Raw genomic sequence first — 23,387 nt, 5'->3', positions numbered from 1 at the left:
CTATGCACTTTTCAAAAACCTATAGAATTTTATAGTAGCGGAATAAAGCCACACCCCTTCCAAGTTGTCTTCCTCCTAATCCCTGGAAACTCTGAATAGGTTACTTTACATGGCAGATGGACTTTCAGATGTGATTAAGGTTAGGTCCTTGAGATGGAGTGAGTATCCTGGATTATCCAGATGGACCCCATTTAATCCCATGAGTCCTTGAAAGCAGAGAACCTTTCTCAGCTGTAGCCAGAAGGAGATGTGATAGCAGAAGAAGAGTCAGAGAGAGAAAGAGAGAAGGATAAAGAGAGACTGACTTTTTGTTTCAGATAGTTCCGTATTGTTAAAATATTGTACAGTGAGAATGCATTCATTCCATTTGTTTATACCCCTTGACAATGATTCTCGTGATCGCTGTGTCCATTTTCACGTGTGCTGCTTACGTAAGAGCACAGGCACTAAGTGGCATGCTCTGGCCACACTTAGGGAAGCCACACCTGTCAGTACGTCAGCGGCATTTTGCTAGGGTGTCATTTCCCTGCAGTAGAGGCTATTCGAAGCCTGAAAACTTTCTCTGGGTGGCTGGCCCCATGGTGCAAGTAGTGTGCAGCTTTCCCGCAGTGTCACCCCAAGACGGTGTCTGTCTGCCATCCATCACTGGAGTTCCTAGATGGAGAGAGCTCTCGACTGGCCACAACTTTGGGAGAGATACACACAGAGCCCTGGAAGAGGACTGCAGCAACCGGGTTGGGCACATTGATCCTCTTTGTCATTGTGGGGCCCACGATAGCCAGATCGCCTTGTTGCTTTATGGGAACCGGTGAACGTGAGCCTGGGGTTCATGTATGCTGCACCACCACTGCTGCCTGGCTGAGTAGGAAAGCCAAACCCAGGAGGGAACGGCACAGAACTGGTGCTCTTTGGTAGGATCTTGATGTGGCATTAGGAGGCAGACCGCTCTGTAGCTCTGCAGACCACTGGCTTTGTCTTTGTGTACACGGCATGCAAGATGAGGAACAAAAGTTGACTGGGTTCTTTTTTTCCTACCTTTTCTTTTCTGGGTCTGGTGTTCAGGGTTCCCCAGTCTAGATCCAGCATACCTTTCAAGGGCCTGTTCACAATTACAGAGTTGATCAGCTCCTGTAGTTTTCCAGGCTGTGGTATAATACAAAAATACATTTGGTCTTTGTCTCTAGTTCCTGGTAAAGAACTTCCTGGAATTTCCTGACTTCCTGAGTGTTTCTGAGTGTATTTTGTTATTCATAATGAGCCTTTCTCGTCAAACCTGAGTTTATGCTAATGAGGTGACTTAGGTGGGGCTCCTAGCTAGCCTCAGATTGGGGCTGGTCATCAAAGACCAAGTGATTAGAGGATAGGAATTTTCAGGCCCACCCACTGGCCTCTGGGACTGGGAGGGGAGACTGGAGATTGAGCTCTCCAAGCCTCTGGAATGATGACATTTGGAGCACTTAGGAGTTGGTGAACACGTGGGAGGTGCCGAGAGAATGGCACACCCACCCTGAGCGCGCCTGGAAGCTCTGCACGCCCCCCCCCCCCCACCGCCCCCAACACCTGCCCTGTGCATGTCTTCCATTTGGCTGTTCCTGAGTTGTATACTTTATAATAAACCAGTAAACAGAAGGAAAGGGTTTTCCTGAGTTCTGGGAGTCATTCTAGCAAATAAACCTGAGGAGGGAGTCCTGGGAGCCCTCGAGGCCACTGGTGTCTGAAGTGGGGTCAGTCTTGTGGGACTGAGAGCCCTTTCACTTGTGGGAACTGAACGCTGGCCCCAGGTACAGGTCGTCAGTTGGACTGAATTGGACACCCAGTTGCTGTTGGTACCTGGAGAACTAGAGAGTTGGTTGTTGGTGTTGGAAAATGCCCACACTTGCATTTCAGATTTCTGGATTTTCAAATTTTGGCATCAGGTGACACGTTCTGTGTTAATTATAAGTTCCTTGAAATTTGTCAGTGTTTAAACATTTCCCAGTTCACTTCGTAAACTTTCAATACTTTTGGTGGTACTATGATAACAGAATGCATGATATTCTTTAACTGCACAGATTATAAATTAGACTTAAGCAAACTTATTTTATAAAATTTAAATGCGCTTCTGTTGTTGAATGTACTCCTCCTTCCAATAATACTTTTCTTGGTTGGTTTTTTAACCCTTGTTTCTTCTGTTTGCTTGCATCGAACAGCAGCTTGGTCATTTAAAGTTTAGCTTGAGGACTTTGAGGCTAGGCATTGTTGATGGCTATACAGAAACCTTGAAAAGTTTTAAACATTTTTTAAATTTTAAAATTTTAATTTTTTAAACAAATTTTTAAAAAGATTTTATATATTTATTTTGAGAGAGCGCACGTGACAGCCAGCGTGAGTTGGGGGAGGGGCAGGGGAGAGAGAGAATCTCAAGCAGATTCCCTTGCTGAGCGCAGAGCCCTACGAGGGGCTGAATCCCACGACCCTGAGACCATGACCTGAGCCGAAATCAAGAGTCAGACGCTTAAAAAAAAAAAGAGTCAGACACTTGAGGCGCCTGAGTAGCTCAGTCGGTTGGGTGTCTGTCTTTGGCACAGGTCGTGATCCCGGGGTCCTGGGATCGAGCCCCATGTTGGGCTCCCTGCTCAGTGGGGGAGACTGCTTCTCCCTCTGCCTGCTGCTCTGCCTACTTGTGCGCTCACTCTCTGTCAAATAAATAAATAAAATCTTAAAAAAAAAAAAAGTCAGACACTTAACTGACTGAGCCACCGAGATGCCCTGAAATGTTTTTTTAAACAGGACACTTTTCTGTTGGCCAGAACTAGAACATTGTAATATAGAATGCCTATCCTATAGAGCGAGAAGTCTAGTCTCATTTCATATATCACACCCATCAATGGATTTCAGTGTAATCCATTTTTCTTGTCTCTAGTAATTGGGGTGTGTACCTCTGAATATAGCCTCAGGCTGTCTTTTTTAGTATCTCCTGCCCTTCTCATAGACGTTACCCAACCTTGCCAAACTAGTTCTTTCATTATGTAGCCCCCAGTCATTTCTCCCTCCTCTCCTCCAATAGAAATTATTGTATTAATTGTTCCCTTAATAAAGTCATGGATGATTTCCTTTTCATGTGTATGTGCTCTCTTTTCAACAAGGTGGTTAGCTCTGTTATCTTTTACTTTTTTGATAATCCATTCCATAGCTCTCTCAAGGTATGTACTTGAGATTTTTATTGCATGAATAATTACATATGCATCTTACAATCTGCTTATTCTCTTCTTAGATATTAATGATGTCAAGCGGCTGAAACCTGGCTACCTGGAAGCTACTGTGGACTGGTTTAGAAGGTACAAGGTTCCTGAAGGAAAACCGGAAAACCAGTTTGCTTTCAATGCAGAATTTAAAGATAAGGTAATGCGTCATTTAGAAGTGTAGCTTTAATGGGGCGCCTGGGTGGCTCAGTCGTTGAGCATCTCTGCCTTCGGCTCAGGTCATGATCCCAGGGTCCTGGGATTGAGCCCCGCATCGGGCTCCCTGCTCCGCGGGAAGCCTGCTTCTCTCTCTCCCACTCCCCCTGCTGTGTTCCCTGTCTCGCTGTGTCTCTCTCTGTCAAATAAATAAATAAATAAATCTTTAAAAAAAAAAAAAAAAGAAGTGTAGCTTTAAGCCTGTTTGTATTGAAACTAATTTAACTAGATTGGGTTTTTTTGTTGTTGTTTTTTTTTTTTTTTAACTATATTGTTACCATTTAAAGACTATACAATCATAAAACAAATGTTTAAAGACATAAGTAAGACAGCCTTGATACTGATTTAGTCATTTAAATTTTCTCTTCCGTTTTTGACACAAGGAAGTGAATTCAGAAAAGACAAAGTTATCAGTCTTTGGGAAAATGTTGATAATAAGGAAAGAACACTTACCTGTCATTGTAATGCATATCTCTTCCAATTACAGGATTTTGCAATTGATATTATTAAAAGCACTCATGACCATTGGAGAGCATTAGTGACAAAGAAAACCGATGGAAAGGGAATCAGTTGGTAAGCAGTAACTCTTCTCTGCATGTTTAACACAAAAAGCAGACCAGTTTGCTCCAAAGGTTTTAATGACATAAGCACACATTCCCTTAGAAAAGAGAGAACTGGTTTTGTCAGTCAGTGCTAAAGGGAGTGGGAAGGTAGATAGGTAAGCAACTGAGACGTACTCATAAGATACTCTCTGAACAAGTACAAACTAAAAGTATAAAGGGGGCAGTGAGATCAGAGCTTTGTGAGGGTAACTGGAAAGGCTTCCTAACATCGGGGTGCTCAGAATGTAGTGAGTAAAATAATTTTGAGTGCAAGAGTTTTTCTCTGATATAAATATAGAAGATGCATTGCAGCTTAACCAGTATCTACCGTGCACACAAAATTTATTACTGCTAATAATTATAGCTTATATTTATCGAGCAGTTAAATATCTGCCAAGCATGTAACAGATGTAGGGGGGTTGCCTGGGTGGCTCAGTCGTTTAAACGGCCAACTCTGGATTTCTGCTCAGGTCATGATCTTGGGGTGGTGAGATCGAGCCCTGCATCAGGCTCTGCACTCAGCAGGGAAACAGAAGAAAAAGTGAGCAGTTAGACATTTGTGTGAAAATGTACAATACTGTTTTCCTGAAAGTTTGATATTGAAGAAGAAAGTCAAATCACTCAGTCCTTTAGAGTTTGGTAGACCCAAACATGTATTAGTTTATAACAAAGTATTACGGATGAATGGTTTTGGACCCACTGGCTGTTTAGGAAGAAAACAGGCTAGATCCCTATCTGGCTCCATATACTCCTTGCCAGAGATGCACCCTGGCAACCACCATCACCATGTTCTGGCTGTTCTGTTTTGTTTTTAAGAGGTGCTGTGACCAGGCAGGTGCTCTAGGAGCACCCCTCAGAAGCAGCTCAGCACATTTTCTTACAGTTAGCTTCTCTACACCCTTATGTTAATTGGGTGCAGTCTGTTGGTGTTTGAGTTTACAGCCTTTGTCTTACATCAGTATTTAATGCCAGACACATAAATTTTGATGTGGAAAATTCTAGAAAAAGTAGAAGTGAATTTCTTTTTCTTTTTTTAAAGATTTTATTTATTTGAGAAAGAGCATGAGCAGAGGGAGAAGAAGGCTCCCCCCTGAGCAGGGAAGCCTGACAAGGGGCTCCATCCCAGGACCCTGAGATCCATCTCCTGAGCCAAAAGTGGCCCGCTTAACTGACTGAGCCACAGGCGCCCCTAAGTGAATTTCTTTATTAGCAGGAAAGGCCTTTCCAAACAGAGCACAAACTCAAAATCCATACAAGAAAGGTTTACTTGTGATATTTTTATGTGTCAGGAGACAATTTTTCCCCGTTCTTTTTTTTTTTTTTTTTAAACAAAATACAATGAAGGGCTAAATTCTTTAATATATAAATAGCTTGTTCAAGTTGGTAAGATAAAGATTAAAGGTAGGAGAAGGAAATTTACATAAAAGAAGCTGCATAGTCTCACTCATAATTTAAAATGCAATTCAGCAAGATAATGATATGACCCATTACATTTGCAAATGTTAAAAAAAAAATCAGATGATAGCGAGGGATACCAAGAACATACATATGTAGCTGTTGAGCGTATAAATGGGTATACCTTTGTGAAGGGCAATTTGACAGGATCCAGTAGAAAAATTAAAATTGCATGTATTTCTTCACACCACCACTGCTAGGAATATATCCACAGTTCACCAAGATCCATGTATAAGGATGTTCATTATGTCATTTATAATAGCAAAATGTTAGGAAAAAAATGTAATGGTTAAGTACATCTATATACTAGAACATTTACCAGTGTATGTATAGGACATTACAAGATTATCTATATATATTGATATGGAAGGATACCCAAAATAAAGGGAGAAAAGCAAAGTTCCAAGTAGTATATTTAATATGATCCTATTTATGCAAGATAAACACCCCCCCACACATAATACCAGCATCTATGTATTTATATCTAAATTTTTTTGGGGGGGGGAAGAACTATAAATTATAATTGCCTTTGAAGACAACCATCTGGAGAGGAGAGGAAGGCTTTCATTTTATGACTTTCTGAATTTTCTAACTATATATATATGTGTGTGTGTGTGTGTATTATATTCATTTTTTTAAATGTCAAAAGTTATCTGGGCAGTAAGATTTTTTTCTGAGTATGGGAAAACCCTAATGTATAAAAATAATTCTCAGGCATCTTCTGTTCTGTGAGTCAGGATAATGTCCTATAAAGTGAAAACACTGTCTTTCCAGAAACAGAAGAAAAAGTGAGCAGTTATACATTTGTGTGAAAATGCACAATCGTAAGACATTGCTTTTAAGTTCTCAATTTTTGTGGTGTCTTATTTCTATAGAAATGACCTTAATGCATGTTAAGTAACAGATAACTGCAGATATTTCCTTTTTCATTTTAGTAGACTATCTCTTATCATACCCATGTTATACTAGTACTATAATAATTTATATATAGGAAATTTTGAACTATGGATAAACAAAAACAAAGCCTATATTTTTAAAAAGTCCTCCTTATCAGTTTTTCCATAGATATTCCTATTAACATTTAGAGTTTTTTTTTTTTTTTTTACAGTCCTCGTGTGTATGTGTAATACTTTAAAAAATAATTAGGATTATATTGCATGTATAATTTGTTTTACGATTTTTAAGTTTTTAATTTATTTTTTAAAAAGATTTTTATTTATTTATTTGACAGAGAGAGAGAGCACAAGCAGGGGGAACGGCAGGCAGAGGGAGGGGGAGAAGCAGGCTCCCCACTGAGCAGAGAGCCTGACTCAGGGCTTGATCCCAGGACGCTGGGATCATGACCTGAGCCAAAGGCAGATGCTTAACCTACTGAGCCACCAGGTGCCCCATGTTTTATGATTTTTTAAACATTTAACACTCTAAGTATTTCCTCATATCATTAAAAATATTTTTATAATATTATGTAACATTCCATCTCTGTATAATATCCCACCTCCTAGATACACCATTTTTAATCATCCCCATTGCTGGACATTTTGGTTACTTTCAGCTTTTCATTCTTATCAATGGTGAGATGGCATATATTGAACATTTATAGATCATTGTTTAAATCTGTTTGAATTCTGAGAGGTAGAACTTCTCTATCAAAGCACATGGACTTTTTAGAAGGTTTGGACATAGTTTATCAGCGTATTTTCCAGAAATGTTTCTCCAAGAACCAAGTGTTGCTCCCACTAGGACAGTTTATCTCAGATGCTTCACCAGCACTGACAGGAACTGATAGGATTTTTTGCTTTTGTCTAATTTGGAAAGATAGGTTTCTCATCTTAATTTGCATTTCTTAGTTATTTCAGTGAGAATTACAGGGCATTCAGTCTTAGATTTCTAAATTTGAACTTGCTTAGGTACTTGAATAAAATTGGCAACAAGAATAACTATACCTTGGCAAAATAAAGAGAATATTTACTATAGGTGAGAAAGCTTTCCACTGAATCAAACTTGAATTTCATCTGATTTACCATCTTCAACTTTCAAAAAATTATTTTTCATTGGGGTATAATTGACATAATATTATGTTAGTTTCAGGTATATAGTGTAATGATTCGATATTTGTATTTATTGCAAAATGATCACCATAAGTCCAATTAACATCCATCACCACACAGTTACAACATTTTTTTTCTTGATATGAGAACTTTCAAGATCCACTTTCCTAGCTACTTTCAAATATGCAATATGGTATTATTAACTATAGTTACTGTGCTTGTACATTACATACACGACTTAGTTGTAACTGAAAATTGGCACCTTTGACCGCCTTCACCATCCATCCTTCACCTCACCTCAGGTAACCACCAATATGTTCTCTATATCCATGAACTTGGTTTTGTTTTGTTTTGTTTTGTTTTAGATTCCATATATAAGTGAGATCATATGATACTTCTCTTTTTCTGTGTGACTTACTTCATTTAGCATAATGCCCTCAAGTTCCAGCTATGTTGTCACAAATGGCAAGATTTCATTCTCTTTTATGGCTAATATTCCATTGTGTATATATACTACATTAACTACATTTCTTTATCCATTCATTCATTGGTGAATCACAAACCTTTAGGTTGTGTCCATGTCTTGTTGTAAATCAGGCTGCAGTGAACATGAGGGTGCATATATGTTTTCTATTTCATGTTTTTGCTTTCTTCAGGTAAATACTTGAAGTGGAATTGCTGGATCATAGGGTAGTTCTTTTAATTTTTTGAGGACCCTTCCTACTGTTTTCTGTAGTGGCTGCTCCAATTTGCATTTCCACCAACAGTGCACAAGGGCTTCATTGTTTTCTACATCCTACTGACATTTGTTATTTCTTACCTTGTTGATAATAGCCATTCTAACAGGTGTGAGGTGACATCTCACTGTGGTTTTGATTTGCATTTCCCTGATGATGAGTGATGTTGATCACCTTTTCATGTACCTGTTGGTCATCTGTAGGTCTTCTTTGGAAAATTTCCTATCCAATCCTCTTACCCATTTTTTAATCAGATTGTTTGTTTGCTATTGTTGTATGAGTTCTTTATATATTTTAGATCTTAACCCCTTATCAGATATATGCTTTGCAGATATTTTCTCCCATTTAGTAGGTTGCCTTTTCATTTTGTTGATGATTCCCTTTGCTGTGCAGAAGCTTTTTAGTTTGATATGGTCCCACTTGTTTATTTTTGCTTTTGCCTTTGCCTTTTGGATAAATCCAAAAATTTATCCCCAAGACTGATGTCAAGGAGCTTACTGCCTATGTTTTCTTCTAGGAGTTTTATGGTTTCAGGTCTTATATTCAAGTCTCACCTATTTTGATTTAATATTTGTGTATGATGTAAGATAGTGGTCCAGTTTCATTCTTTTGCGTTTGGCTGTCCAGTTTTTCCAACACCGTTTATTGAAGAGACTGTCCTTTTCTTATTGTATATTCTTGGCTTCTTTATCGTAAATTAATTGACCTTATATGAATGGGTTTTATTTCTGGGCTCTCTGTCCTGTTCCTTTGATCTGTGTATCTGTTTTTATGCCAATACCATACTGTTCTGATTACTGTGGCGTGAAATCAGAAAGTATGAGGCCTCCAGCTTTGCTTTTATTTCTCAAAATTGTTTTGGCTATTCAGGGTCTTTTGTGGCTTCACACAAATTTTAGGTTTGTCCTGTTTCTGTGAAAAAATGCCACTGAATTTTGATAGGGATTGCGTTGAATCTGTGGATTGCTTTGGGTAGTATGAATATTTTGACCATATTAATTCTTCCAGTCCATGACCGTGGACTATCTTTCCATTTATTTGTGTCTTCCTCAATCTCTTTTTATTAGTTTTCAGTGTATACATCTTTCCCACCCAAATTGGGGTGCCTGGCTGGCTGGCTCAGAGCATGCGGCTCTTCATCTCGGGGTCGTGAATTTGAGCCCCACGTTGGACATGGAAATTACTTTAAAAAAAAATTTATTCCTAGGTATTTTCTTTTTGATGTAACTGTAAATGTTATTGTTTTCTTTAGTTTTTCTTTCTGATAGTTTATTATTAGTGTATGGAAAATACAACAGATTTTTGTATATATTGATTTTGTATCCTACAACTTGAGATTCAAGTAAACCAAACTTGAATCCCATCTGGCCTACCATCTCTATCTGTTGCTTTTTAACTATGAAGAGACAAGTTTTGTTACTGTGACTCATGACTACTTTTGTTTTATTTAATAGCATGAATACTACAGTGTCTGAGAGCCCCTTCAAGTGTGATCCCGATGCTGCCAAAGCTATTGTGGATGCTGTACGTAAAAGTTTTCCTTGAAAAAGAACATACTTGGTGGCTAAAAAAAAATGATGCCAATGGGGAGGGAAAGTACTTCTTTCAACAAATATTGGAGTTCCCCTATGCATGTTATTGTGTGAAGTCTTGAAATTACAAACCATGAACACACACAAGTGGACATTTGACTGAAGGGAGAAGCTGAGAAGGGGCCTAGTCAACTCTAAATGGGAAAATAGTACAATTGTAACTATCAAAATGATTCCAGAAGGTAGTGACTAATCCAAATCCCGTGTGCCTATCATAAGCCCTTCTTCCAAAAGAATTAATGGGAACTTACTTGACTTGGTTATAGCAAGGACTAAGAAAGTGGTCAGGTTTCAGGCACCATGCAGGAGTGGTTCATAACCCCTAGAAAAGACTTTCTTGTGAGGTAGTAAACTATTCATGAAAGAAATAATTTTGCCTTTGTATTATTTTTATTTGATTTGGGTTAACCAAAAGACTGAAATAGATAATCTTAAATTATTCTCATTTACTATATTAAATAAGGAAAAGAAAATGAAGTCTGACTTTTTATTGCCTTGTAAGTGTGGTGTAGTCCAAGGAAAAAGAATAATTTAACAATGAAGCCAGTACATTTAGATTTATCTTTATATATGAATCCTGACAAAGTTGAGGTGAATAAGAAAAGTTGGAAGGGAAAAACCACTGGTTAACAATCATAACTTTTCAATGAGAACACTCTGCCTACTTTTTATGTATATGTGTGTATATATATAAATTCATTATATATGCATCAATCAGTTATTTCAAACAACATTTCTTTTTATTTATCCTCCTGTGTGCAGTCAAAAGCTAAGGGCCTGAATTTGTTTTTTGGCAGTAGAGTGAACCTTGCCTTGTTCCTATATATTATAAATTATTTTTAGAACCTAAAAATTGGGGAAGTTACCATCTGTTCATATTCTTTTAAGATTTTTGTGTTGGTATACTTTTTTAGATTATTTTTTTTCTGGAATTAGACTAATACATTTTAATATTTTATTTTAGTTACCACCACCATGCGAATCTGCCTGCACAGTACCAACAGATGGTAAGATCTATATTCTAGTAAAATTACACTAAACATTGTGTGTACGTGTGGGAAAATTATAGCTGTATCTACAGATTTATCTTACACACCACATCCACAGAGAAAGAGAAGGAAGGGAAGAAGAAACATTTTTAGAGTTCCATAATGTCTGTGGGAAGAAGGATGGCTGTTAACGCCACCCTTCACGCCAACCCCCATCACAGCAGTTTCCAAACCATGACCCGCTCTTCTCCTCTGGGTTCCGGGTAGATGCCTCATGGATGGTGGAGCAGGTGGGGCTCTGGATCCCCCCTCTGGCCACCAGCTGCTTCACCCAGAAAACAGCTTTCTCCCCCTTTACATTTAGAATTCTCTGTAAGGTTCTTCTGGTGAGAATCACATGTTTATTGATTAGTATCAAGAGTGAGAAAGCCCAGAAGAAAACACTGTGATAAATTACCTGTTTTTGCTGTAGTGAAACTTCAGGTGTAAGTTTGTTTTAAGGTAATCTATGGTAGGATACATTAAAGCAAGTATGGTATTCTTTGTTATATTTTGGGTGTATCTTGATTCTTTTTTTATTATTTTTAATTTTGATTCTTAATAAGAGATTCTAATTTGGTTTTCTTTTCTCTGAATGCAGTGGATAAGTGGTTCCATCACCAGAAAAACTAATGAATATTCTGTGGAATACAAGCTGATGTTGCTGCATCTTATTCATCCGGAGTATTAGATGCAAAAGTAGTAGCTTTTCAAAGCTTTAAATTCATAGAACTAATCTAACTAAAGCAAATTCTGCTGCGACCAGTATATCCAGAATGTTCTGCATCTAAAAGCATTTTTCATATCTCAACTAAGATAACTGTTAGTACATGTTTCAATATCAAAGCAGTTGTTGTAATTTGGAAATCATTTGTGAATAAATGTGCAAGACAAATGCATGTTGGATGTATATGTTTACCATGTGTTAGAAAATAAAATTATTTTGCTGAAACTTCATTTATAATATTTTTACTTTACTCTGAAGCCTGATGTTACCAAGTGGGCATGGGTGCTGTTTGGTGTTTGTTTTCTATCAATGATCTTATAATTCAATTTCATAATTATTAGACTAAAACTGACTTTATTTTTAGGAACCCGAGAATGAAATCCCTTATGTTTAAAGTAGTCTTGATGCTATATTCTTACTAATTCCTAGCTCATGCTCTCTCTCGTTCTCTCTCTAATAAGTAAAATCTTTAAAAAAAATTTTATTTATTTGAGAGAGCAAGAGAGTACAAGTGGGGGGGAGGGGCAGAGGGAGAGGGAGATGCAGACTCCCTGCTGAGCAGGGAGCCCCATGCAGGGCTTGAGATCATGACCTGTGAGCTGAAGGCATACGCTTAACTGACTGAGCCACCCAGGTGCCCCAAAACACTGAACAGTGCTAACAACACATCCCGTGTTGTCCATGGGTCCGTAGGCTTTGTTTTGTTTTTCCAGTCTATTTTCTCTCTGTTTCAGACTGGGTGAGTTGTGTTGTTCTGTCCTAGAGTTCATGGAGCCTGTCCTCTGTCATCTCCACGTTCACAGTGAACCTACCCAGCAGGTGTTATTATGGAACTGTTAAGTTACTGTATTATTAGTTCTATAGTTTCCATTCGGTTCTTTCTTATAATTTCTATTTCTTTGCCAAGGTTTTCTATTTTTTAATTTATTTCAAGGGAATTTCTAATTGACAGTCTTAACTGCAGTTTTAAGATGGCTACTTTAAAATCCTTGTCAAGATCATCACTGTTGGCGTCCATTATCTTTTTTCACTCAAGTTGTGATTTTCTTCGTTCACAGTATGATGGGTTAGTTGTGTCCTAGACATTTTGTCTATTATGGTCCTATGTAAATCCTGTATTTTAGCAGGCATCCCCACTGAGGGCTAGTGCATGGGGCTCGGCTTACTTTGTGGACCGTGGTTTCAATGGCGGCTTAATTTTCAGCACTTCGCACTGTTACTCTGGTATGTTTGGTTTTCTCTAGTGCCTTTGGGGCTTCTGTTGGTTCCTGCAGGTGCTGCCTCAAGGTGCTGGTGGGCATCTTTTGGTCGAGGGAGGGTGTGTGGGTCCCCCAACTGGTCCTCCCAGCCCACCCTACTGAGCTAGTGCCCTGGGTGGGAGAGTCTTGCTTTAGGCTGCAGGGATAAAGAGGCTTCCTGGACTAGTCCACCTGCAATAGCTAGGTTTCTCCCTCGGGCTCAGCCCGCCCACCCACCCAGGAAACTCTAGGGGGAGAGAGGGAGTCTGTCTGGAAGGAGAATACCTCTGTGGTGGCTTATTCCTGGCTGGACTCCCAGTGCTCCCCCTTGTCAGCTGGTGTCATGCCACCAGACAGACTCCCATTCTCTAAGGGGGAGGAATGAGCCTATCTGGGCTGCCTTCCATTGCTAGGTCAAGGGTTGGGAAGGACCCTCCCATGGGTGGTAGGACACACATGCCCCTGCCACTGTTCTGCTCTCTGGTCCTGGTCCCAAACCAGCTTGCCTTCTTGATCACCTTTCAGAGTTTTCCTTTGGTTGTCTCTTGCCATTTCCAGGGTTTGTAGCTGTGCTTAGCCATGAAGAGCGGGCAAAAATGGGTCTATGCCATCTTGTCTGGACCAGAATCAGAAATGTCAGCATTCAGATTTTAGAATATTTCTTACTCCCTTTGTAAGTCTATTTCTAAACGTTGCCTCAGTCACAGTCGTATGTGATTTCTGAAGGTGATTTATTTGTCAGGATGAGAAATAGATTTTGTAATGAAAGATTATACAATGTGCAGCACTTCCTAAGAATTGGTCCAATAGTTAGGATCAGTCATCAAGGTTTTTGCTACGTTTCAATGCAGTAAATGATTGTATTTTTTCCCGTGGTCTTGGAAGTCAAATCTGACTCTATCACCATGGTTAAATTACTTAACCTACTTGAGCTTTAGTTTTTCCATCTGTAAGATGGTCATGACGCCATCCTCACAGGGTGGAAGGAATGTAGGTGAAGGACTTCCCCGGTGCCAGGGTCATAGCAGAGGCTCAATGGAGGCTGATTGTTCATAATTGTAATCTCAACAACAGTGAGTGTGATCAGTGCATTTTTCCAGGTAAGAGAATCTGAAACATTGGCCCAGCTGTGTAAAGGGTCTGATGGAGAACTCCCATTGGAAATCCAGTCCATCTTTACCATCGTGGAGCCTAAGCGTGCGTGGGCTGTAGCTGTAAAGCAGTTATGTCCTATCTGATCCGCATATTTGCTCTGCAAGGGCTTAAATTGTGCTTTTGCACAGAATGTTCTTTACATTGAGAAAGAGCTGCCCCTACTGCTTTCTGGGAGTCTGGGCAGAAGGGAATTTGCTTCTACATGGACAAGAATGCTGTGCAAATCGCTCCATGGTAGGCAAGTATTTATTAAAGAATTTGGCAACTGGAGTCCGTTGCCACATAGTTCATTGTTCCCTCTGTCGGTCTTTGGAATCTTTCCTTTTGTTATTACAAAACCTTTAAACTAACAGAAAATATTCACCAGAAGTAAGATTAAGCAATGAAAATCACAAGGTTATGTGGCAATCTGAATTTAAAAAGGAGCCTGATATCAATCTGGCAGTCTCTGTCAAAATTTTAAACTCACACTTACCCTTTGAGTCAGCAATTCTGCTCTGAGAATTCATTCCAGTTGACAAAAGAATAGTCAACCGAGCGCACAGGGTATGGAAGCTTTGTTTAGTGCAGCAAAACCTGGAAAAATACCTAATTGTCCAGTTGAGAAGTGGCTAAATATGTTCTCAGTACCACGTAGCAGTTAAAGAATAAAGTCACTGCATGGGCTGACAGGGAAAAGATACTCCGAACATCCGAGTGATGGTTGTACTCTGTAGCGGCCAACTGTGGCTGGCAGGCCAAATCCCGCCTGCTGCCCGGCTGGCAACCGAAGCGGCCCTGGAGCACAGCCGCGCCCATTCATTTGCGAATTGTTGTGGCTGCCTTCAAGCTACAATGGGCAGTTGGTAGTTGGGACAGAGACCACAGGGCCAGCAAAGCCGAAAATATTTACTGTTCGACATGTTACTGAAAACATTTGCCAATCCCCGCTCTATCCTGTGATCCTATTTGTGTTTTTCACAAAGTGAGCATGGGGGAAAAGAGATGTATTAGAGGATATGCTTGTAAGGGCATAGACAATTTCTGGAAACAAACAAAACCAACCACAGTTAACAAGGATTATCTCAGGGGGTGGGAACGTAGAGATAAGCGTGGAAGAAGCAGGGTCCGCAAGGCAGCCTCTCTCCCTGTGGTCCTTGAGCCACCAGCACTGAATCACCTGAGATAGTTATAAAAAATAAGTAAATACATACAATATATATAATATACATATTATATATGACAGATAACATATATAGATAACATGGTAGATACAACACTTTATATTTATTATATATATATACATACATATATATACACATATACATACATACATATATATATATATATACATATATATATATATATCCTACTGAATTAGAACTGGGAGGGGCTAGGCCCTGAAATCTAATTTTGAACCAGTTCCCCTCAGGTAATTCTAACATACCTCGATGTTTGAAACCATTGCTCTAGTCATAAATCTCCCAAATTAGCGAAAGAGTTCTCGGCAAGTTGTAATACAATCAGCGTGCGATAATCAGCAAACAATTACAACAGCAACAGTAGCAACAAAAATTGCTCCCATCTGGGGGGCACCTGGCTGGCTCAATCAATAGAGCATGTGTCTTGATCTCAGGGTTGTGAGTTTGAGCCCCACATTGGGTGCAGAGATTACTTTAAAAAATTTTTTTTAAAATAGCTCCCATTTGTGAGTACTTACGAAATAAGTATCAGGCCCTGTTCTATATGCTTTATATACTTCATCACATTTAATTCCCTCGCAACATGGAACTAGGGAGGCCACGTGACCTGCCTGAGGCCTCTAAGCGCCTTGGGCCCAGCCCTTTGCCAAGAGCTGGGAATGTGACACCATCCCAGCCCCATGGCTCTCCCCAGTGCCAAGCTGGTCTCCTCTTTCACCTGGCAAGCCACATAATACTGGCTGCACTTTGTCAGGGGGTCTCAAGAGACTCACGGGCTGGGTCACCTTCCATGCACAACTTCCATTCTTGGGAAATAAGGGGCTTGACCTGAGTGCCCCGGAAGGCCTCTTCCAGCTGATACCCGCACCTCCACCTTAGAGCAGTAGTGTGGATGTTCCAGCGGGGCGTGCGGCTCCTCACTGCTGGCCCCGTGCACCTGGGGCCATCCTGCCCTGGCCTGCCCCTCTGCTCCCTCCCTGTCGAGGCCAATGGCATTGCTGTCCCGCATTCCTGCTTCAGGTCTACCTCCCTAGCATCCCTGTCTCTCCTCCTAGCTCGTTAAAATACATGGCGAGCACGGAGCTGGGATCCCTAAACAGCCTGCCAGCTCCTCATAGGCAGAGGCCACGTTTATGCCTTGTCACCCAGCACAGCACTGAGTCCATAGCGGGAGTTCAGGAACACCCTGATGCTTCTCGGAACGCCTTTGCAAACAGAAACATGACGGCGTCGTTGTACAACTCCAGTTGATAGCCAGCAGCTGGTGCCTGCCCGCTTCCACAGAGGGTCTGAGAGGGCACCATCGTGGAGTGACGCATGGCCTTCCACACGGAGGCTCCGGCAGCCCCCGGGGACGCAGCCTGTGCCCAGGGGCCCTAAAGCCACAGCGCAGACTCTGCGCAGGGACGTGCAGCTTCAATTGTACTGGAGGGTGAATAATCACAAGGTTACTCATAGGTTCAAAGACACAGACATGCTGTGGTTTTTGAATGTGGGCTTTCCAGGCATTTTGAAGAGAAACATGCTATTGCAGGGCAATTTGCTATCTGTGGCTTCCGTCCTAGGGCTTTGGCACCAGATCCCTGGAGCCAAAGTTGATTCTCCTCTGGTGTTGGAGTAAATTCAGAGGCAGTTCGTGGAGCACGGTAGGAAAGAGCTCCGTGCCGCCAGTCCTGAGTCCTGAGTTGTGGCTCTGGCTCTGTGTGACATCGGGCAGATCTTTTTACTTCTCAGTGTCCGCATTTTGTGTAATAAAGTAGTCCACTCCTACCTTGAGCATCTATTTTAACATGGCAGATATCCTGTCTTTATGACTCTGCTATAGTCCTGTGCAGCAGGGAAGAGGTGGGGACAAAGTTTCTCTCTGTGACTGGCACTGGGCTGAGAGCTGGGGTGACAGAAAACCACAATTTCACACTCTGTGCCATCAAGAAGTTCCCTGGTACGGTGGTACACTAAAAAAATGATCGTAGACATGGAGAAATTGGACCTCCTCATACACTGCTGGTGGGAATGCAAAATGGCGCAGCCACCTTGGAAAACAGGCAGTTTCTCAAGAAGTTCAACATAGTGTTACCAGATCACCTAGCGATTCCACCCCTAGGCATATACCAAGAGAGATGTGTCCATACAAAATTTGTACCTATGTTCATAGCAGCATTATTCATGATAGCCAAAAAGTGTAAATACCCCAAACGTCCATCAACTGATGAGTGGGTAAGTAAAAGGTGGTATAACCACGAAGTAGGTATTATTCAGCCACGAAAAGGAACGAACTACGGGCACATGCTACAACTTGGATGAACCTAGAAAACATGGTGCTGAGTCAGAGAAGTCAGACACAAAGGCCATGTTTTGTATGAGTCCATTACATGAAAGTCTAGAATAGAAAAATCCATCGGGACAGAAAGTACACTAGTGCTTGCCAGAGGCTGGAGTGAGGGGGAGTGGGGCTAATGGGTATGGGGTTTCTTTGGGGGATGGTGAAAATATTCTAAAATTGGGGTGATGACTGCCCAACTCTATGCACATACTGAACATCACTGAATTGTACACTGCAAATGGGTGAATTTTATTATACGTGAATTACATCTCAATAAAGCCATCATGAAAAAAACAAAAATCAGTGTAAACCAACCTCAGAGGTGCTTTAATGGTAGAAAAGAAGTCGAGGGACAATACGAGAAGGGGCCACCTGGAAAAGGCTGACTAGGGGGAGTTTGCTTGACCTGGGTCTTGAGCAATAAGGCACAGAAGAGATGGAAAGGTGTTCCAGACAGACGGAACAGCCCGTGCAAAGGAAGGGATCCTAAGGTGAAGAGGATGATGAAACTTTTAATCAATGTTTGGATTGTGCCAGCGAACTAAAATTATATAATCTTATTTAATCTTCCTAAAAGTCATTAGTTCATCCACTCTGTCAGTTATTGAACAAACTTCATCAGACACATCCTATATGCCAGGATCTGTACTAGCTACCAGAAACACCATAATGAGGTAGACACTATCATTATCCACTTTAGGCATATTAAGATTACATAAGTTATCCGAAGTTACAGAATGAGTTAAGTGGAGGAACCGGGATTCAAACCCAGGCAGTCTGATTCCAGGCCCATTTTCAAAAAACGTTCTTTTATACATCCCTATAAATAGTAATCATTTAGCATAAATACATAAATACCACCACGTATTTCTCCCTTCCTCTCCCTTTTATTCTCTCTCTCTCTTTCAATCTTTTTCTTTCCCAGTTTGGTTGAGAGAACATGGACAGATAACACTGTAAGTTTCAGGTGTACAGTATGTTGATGAGATATACTTATGCAGTATAAAATGATCACCATTGCTGCGTCAGCTCACACCTCCATCACGTCACCTCACATGATCACCATTTCTTTTTTGTGGTGAGAACATTTAAGATCTACTCTCTTAGCAACTTTCAAGTATAAAATACAGTGTTATTAACTATAATCACCATGCTCTACCTTAGATCCCCAGAACGTATTTATCTTATAACTGGAAGTTTGTACCCTTTGACCAGTATCTCCCTATTTCCCCACCCCTCTGCCCCTGGTAACCACCACTCTACTCTGTTTCTAGGAGTTTGGCTCTTTTGGATTCTATATATGAGTGATATCATACAGTATTTATCTTTTTCTGGTTTATTTCACTCAGCATAATATCTCCAATTCATCCATGTTGTCACAAGTAGCAGGATTTCCTTCTTTCTCATGGATGACGAATATTTCACTGTGTATACATATCACATCTTCTTTATCCATTCAACAATTGATGGGCACTTAGGTGGTTTCCATATCTTGGCTATTGTGAATAATGCTGCAGTGAACATGGGATTGCAGATATCTCTTTAAGATTGTGTTTTTATCTTCTTTGGATACACCAGAAATGGAATAGCTGGATCATATGATAGTTCTGTTTTTTATTTTTTGAGGAACCTCCATATTGTTTTCATTCCCACCAACAGTGTACAAGGGTGCCCTTTTCTCCACATCCTCGCCAACGCTTGTTATCTCTTGTCTTTTTGATAATATCTATCTAAAAATGGATAAAATCCATTCTACTAATCTCATTATGGTTTTACATTTCCCTGACGACTAGTGATGTTGTACCTGTTGGCCATCTGTATGTCTTCTTTGGAATCATGTCTGTTCAGATCCACTGCCCATTTTTTAATCAGATTGGTTTTTTGCTATTGAGTTGTATGAGTTCTTTATATATTTTAATCCCTTATTGGATATATGATTGGTAAAGATTTCTCCCATTCCATAGGTTGCCTTTTAATTTTATTTTTGTGTATTCCCTGCCCCAGCCCTAGAATCAGCCATTTCTCCAAGGAGCCTTGGTTCCTTTTATTGGAGAATGGTATTAGAAGCCAAGATCTGGGTGCTAGGTGTGCTCACTGCTACTGAGTTGCTGTTGCTTCTAGGTCCTCTCAGCTGACAGAGCAAGGAAATATATGTGTGTATACCAACCTGTGTATATACATATATCTATAAATATTTCCATGTACAGCCATCTGTGTCTATATTAAGCTAAACATGAGTTCATCCTGATGCCTCCAACTCTAAACCTGCTCTTCCAAAGCCAGAACCTACACCTGGAAAGCGTCCTTCAAAGAAGGGAAAGAAGGGACCCAAAGAGAAAAAAGGGAAAGCCAATCCTGGCAAGGATGGGAATAACCCTGCAGAAAATGGAGATGCCCAAACGGACCAGGCACAGAAAGCTGAAGATGCGGGAGGTTCCGTGCTCACTTCAGCAGCACATACACTAAAATTGGAACGGAAGACAGAGAAGATCAGCATGGCCCCTGCACAAGGATGACAAGCAAATTCTGAAAACGCTGGAGGCACCAAATGAAACATGTGCATTAAAAAAAATTTTTTTAGAGCCACCTGGCCGTCTCAGTCAGAGGAGCATGCGACTCTTGATCTCGGGTCTGAGTCTGAGCCCCACATTAGGTGTAGACATTAGTTAAATAAAACTTAAAAAAAAAAAATCTTTTTAAATGTGGTAAAATACACGTATTTTACCACTTAAAAACTTATCATCTTAACCATTTTTTAAGCGTACAGTTCAATAATGTTAAGTACATTCACAATGTTAAGGAAAAGATCTCCAGAATTTTTTTTTATCTTGCAAAACTTAAACTTTGTAATCATTAAACAACTCCCCATTCCCCCTCCCCCAAGCCCCTGGCAACTACCATTCTATTTTCTGTCTCTATGAATATGACTATTCCAGGTACCTCATATATAAATGGAATCATATAGTATTTACCTTTTTGTGACTAGCTTATTTCAGTTAGCATGTCCTCAAGGTTCATTCATGTTGTAGCATGTGTCTGATTTCCTTCCCTTTTTTTTTTTTTTAATTTATTTTATCTGAGAGAGAGAATGGGAGACAGAGAGCATGAGAGGGGGAGGATCAGAGGGAGAAGCAGACTCCCCGCTGAGCATGGAGTCTGATGTGGGACTCGATCCTGGGACTCCAGGATCATGACCTGAGCCGAAGGCAGTTGCTTAACCAACTGAGCCACCCAGGCACCCCAGATTTCCTTCCCTTTTAAGGCTGAACAATATCCATTGTTTGTACATACCACATTTTGTTTATTCATTTATCTGTTGATGGACACCTGGGTTACTTTCACCTTTTGACTACTGTTCATAATTCTCCTGTGAACATGGGTGTACAAAAATCTCTTTGAGACGTGCTTTCAATTCTTTGGGATATATACCAAAGAAATGGAATTGCTAGATCAGATAGTAATTCTATTTTTTTTAAAGATTTTATTTATTTATTTATTTATTTATGAGAGAGAGCGAGCGAGCACAAGCAGGGGGAGCGGCAAGCAGAGGGAGAAGCAGGCTCCCCGTGGAGCAAGGAGCCCGATGTGGGACTCGATCCCAGGACCCTGAGATCATGACCTGAGTGGAAGGCAGACGCTAAACTGACTGACCCACCCAGGCATCCTGGTAATTCTATTTCCAACTTTGTGAACTACCCGCATGCTGTTTTCTACAGTGGCCGCACCATTTTGCATTCCCACCAGCAGTGCCCAAGGGTTCCGGTATCTCCACCTCCTTGCCAACACTTATTTTCTGTTTCTGTTTTGTTTTTTTGTTTTTAATTTTTTTTCCCCAAAGATTTCATTTATTTGACAGAGAGATAGAGAGAGAGCACAAGTAGGCAGAGAGGCAGGCAGAGGGAGAGAGAGAAGCAGACTCTCCACCGAGCAGGGAGCCCGACGCGGGGCTCAATCCCAGGACCCTGGGATCATGACCTGAGCCAAAGGCAGCCGCTTAACCGACTGAGCCACCCAGGCGCCCCTCTGTTTTGTTTTTCAGTCTAGCCATTCTAATGGGTGAGATGGTATCTTATGTCAGTTTGATTTGCATTTATCTGATGATTAACGATGTTGGGCATCTTTTCATGTTTCTTGGCCATTTACAGATCTGTTCAAGCCCTTTGCCCATTTTTGTTTTCTTTTTGAGAGTGCTATATTTGATTGGAATGAAATGATATTATGTAAAATCACTGGTACAAAGATAAGGCATTATTCTTAATACAAACAGGACAAAAAAGGCTTGAAAATCTCCATCACAGTGTATATGCCTTGATCTAGTTTTTCGGGGAGTTGAAGATAATTTCACTGAAGAACCAGGGAGCTCTGATTTGCCTTTTTTTCCCTGAGTCATCTTCAAAAGAGTAAGGGAAGGGGCATTTTTGCTTATCAGGTTCCTCAACTCTTACAAGGATATAACAAGGGATGAAGAAAGTAATATACCATTCAGAAGGACATGGAGTTTATTTGGAATAAAAATACAATAGAAAAAATAGTTCTCTTTTAGTGATTTTTCTGACTCCAAAACCCATTCAGTTTTGGAAGGATTCCCTGGCCAGGGGGAAATCTAAGGTAAAACTTATGTTTGTGTAACTATAATGACCAAGTCAATTAGAACCTAGATATACAGTAATTCATAAAAACATATTTCAGGAAAGGACTTCAAGTTAAATGCCCTTTCCCACTCCTTTGTAAACTGGGGAACATACAGTTACTTTAAGAAGTAAATGTTTTTCTAATTGCCTCTAGATGATGTCAAAGGGGAAACATTTGGGAATTTTAACACTTCATCTCCTCAAATTTTAAAATAGATTGCTTTTTGGGGTGCCTGTTTGGCTTAGTCAGTGAAGTGTCTGACTCTTGATTTCAGCTCAGGTCATGATCTCAGGGTCTGAGATTGAGCCCTGCATCCAGGCTCTGCTCTGAGCCCACTTAATATTCTCTCTCTCCCTCTGCCCCTCCTCTTTCCCGCTCTAAAAAAATAAATAAAATAAAATAAAATAAAATAGACTGCTTTTCAGGATGATTTTTCTAATCAACATTATATGAAATCCTCCAGATGACAAAGGTCAAATGTTTATTTTCTCAAGATCTGAACCAACGTTTAAATATTGACACAGATGGTATTCCAGTTTTTACCACTGAGCAGAAAAGAATATTAATTTTCATCATCTATGCCTTTTTGGATCCCCGGTCTCTCCTCTCCTTCACAGCCACATTTCTAATGGCATTGTCCAGGGTCATTGCCCCATTTCTTCCTCTCCTTGTCTCTCGTTAGGTCATTCCAGTCCAGCACCCATTCCCCAAAACTGCATTTATCAGGCTCACGCGTTATCTCCATGTTGACAATTCCAATAGATGCTGGGATGGTTTATTTTACATATCAACTTGACTGGACTAAGGGATGCCCAGGTAGGTGGTAAAATATTTCTGGGTGTGTCTGTGAGAGTGTTTCTGGAAGAGATTAGCATTTGATTCAGTAGACTGAGTAAAGAGATCTGTCCTCACCAGTGTGGGTGGGCATCACCCAATCCCTTGAGGATTCAAATCGGCCAAAAATGCAAAGGAAGGGCAAATTCTCTTTCTCTCTTCTTGAGCTGGGTCATCCACCTTTCCTACCCTCAGACATCAGAGCTCCTGGTTCTAGGGACTTCAGACACCAGGGCATACACCAGCAGCCCCCTAATTCTCACTCCAAGGCCTTCAGGCTTGGACTGAATCATACCACCAACTTTCCTGGTTCTCCAGCTTGAGATGGCAGATCTGGGATATCTTGGCTTCCATAACCATGTCAGCCAAGTCCTCTAATAAATCTCCTCATATATATG

General features: G+C 40.6%; 1 protein-coding gene and 1 non-coding gene across 2 annotated transcripts in view; both read left to right on the top strand.

Annotated features, from left to right (window-relative positions):
* Window positions 1–11,673, top strand: part of LOC118019050 (inorganic pyrophosphatase) — a 34,819-nt gene extending 23,146 nt beyond the window's left edge. The window contains exons 7-11 of the mRNA XM_035017881.1: window positions 3,254–3,381; window positions 3,925–4,010; window positions 9,734–9,803; window positions 10,836–10,878; window positions 11,501–11,673. Coding sequence (XP_034873772.1) covers window positions 3,254–3,381; window positions 3,925–4,010; window positions 9,734–9,803; window positions 10,836–10,878; window positions 11,501–11,532 — 359 coding nt within the window. The 3' untranslated portion in view covers window positions 11,533–11,673. The remainder of the gene's footprint in view (window positions 1–3,253; window positions 3,382–3,924; window positions 4,011–9,733; window positions 9,804–10,835; window positions 10,879–11,500) is intronic.
* Window positions 11,674–19,961: 8,288 nt separating this feature from the next.
* Window positions 19,962–20,070, top strand: LOC118019176. The gene has a single exon (XR_004681607.1). It is a non-coding gene; the product is annotated as a U6 spliceosomal RNA (small nuclear RNA).
* Window positions 20,071–23,387: the final 3,317 nt, after the last annotated feature.

Source organism: Mirounga leonina, unplaced genomic scaffold (assembly GCF_011800145.1).
Source record: "Mirounga leonina isolate KUSES-001 unplaced genomic scaffold, KU_Mleo_1.0 Mir_107, whole genome shotgun sequence".
Lineage (NCBI taxonomy): Eukaryota > Metazoa > Chordata > Mammalia > Carnivora > Phocidae > Mirounga > Mirounga leonina.
The sequence above is the reverse complement of the archived record's forward strand: the minus strand, read 5'-3'. Positions and strand labels throughout refer to the sequence as shown.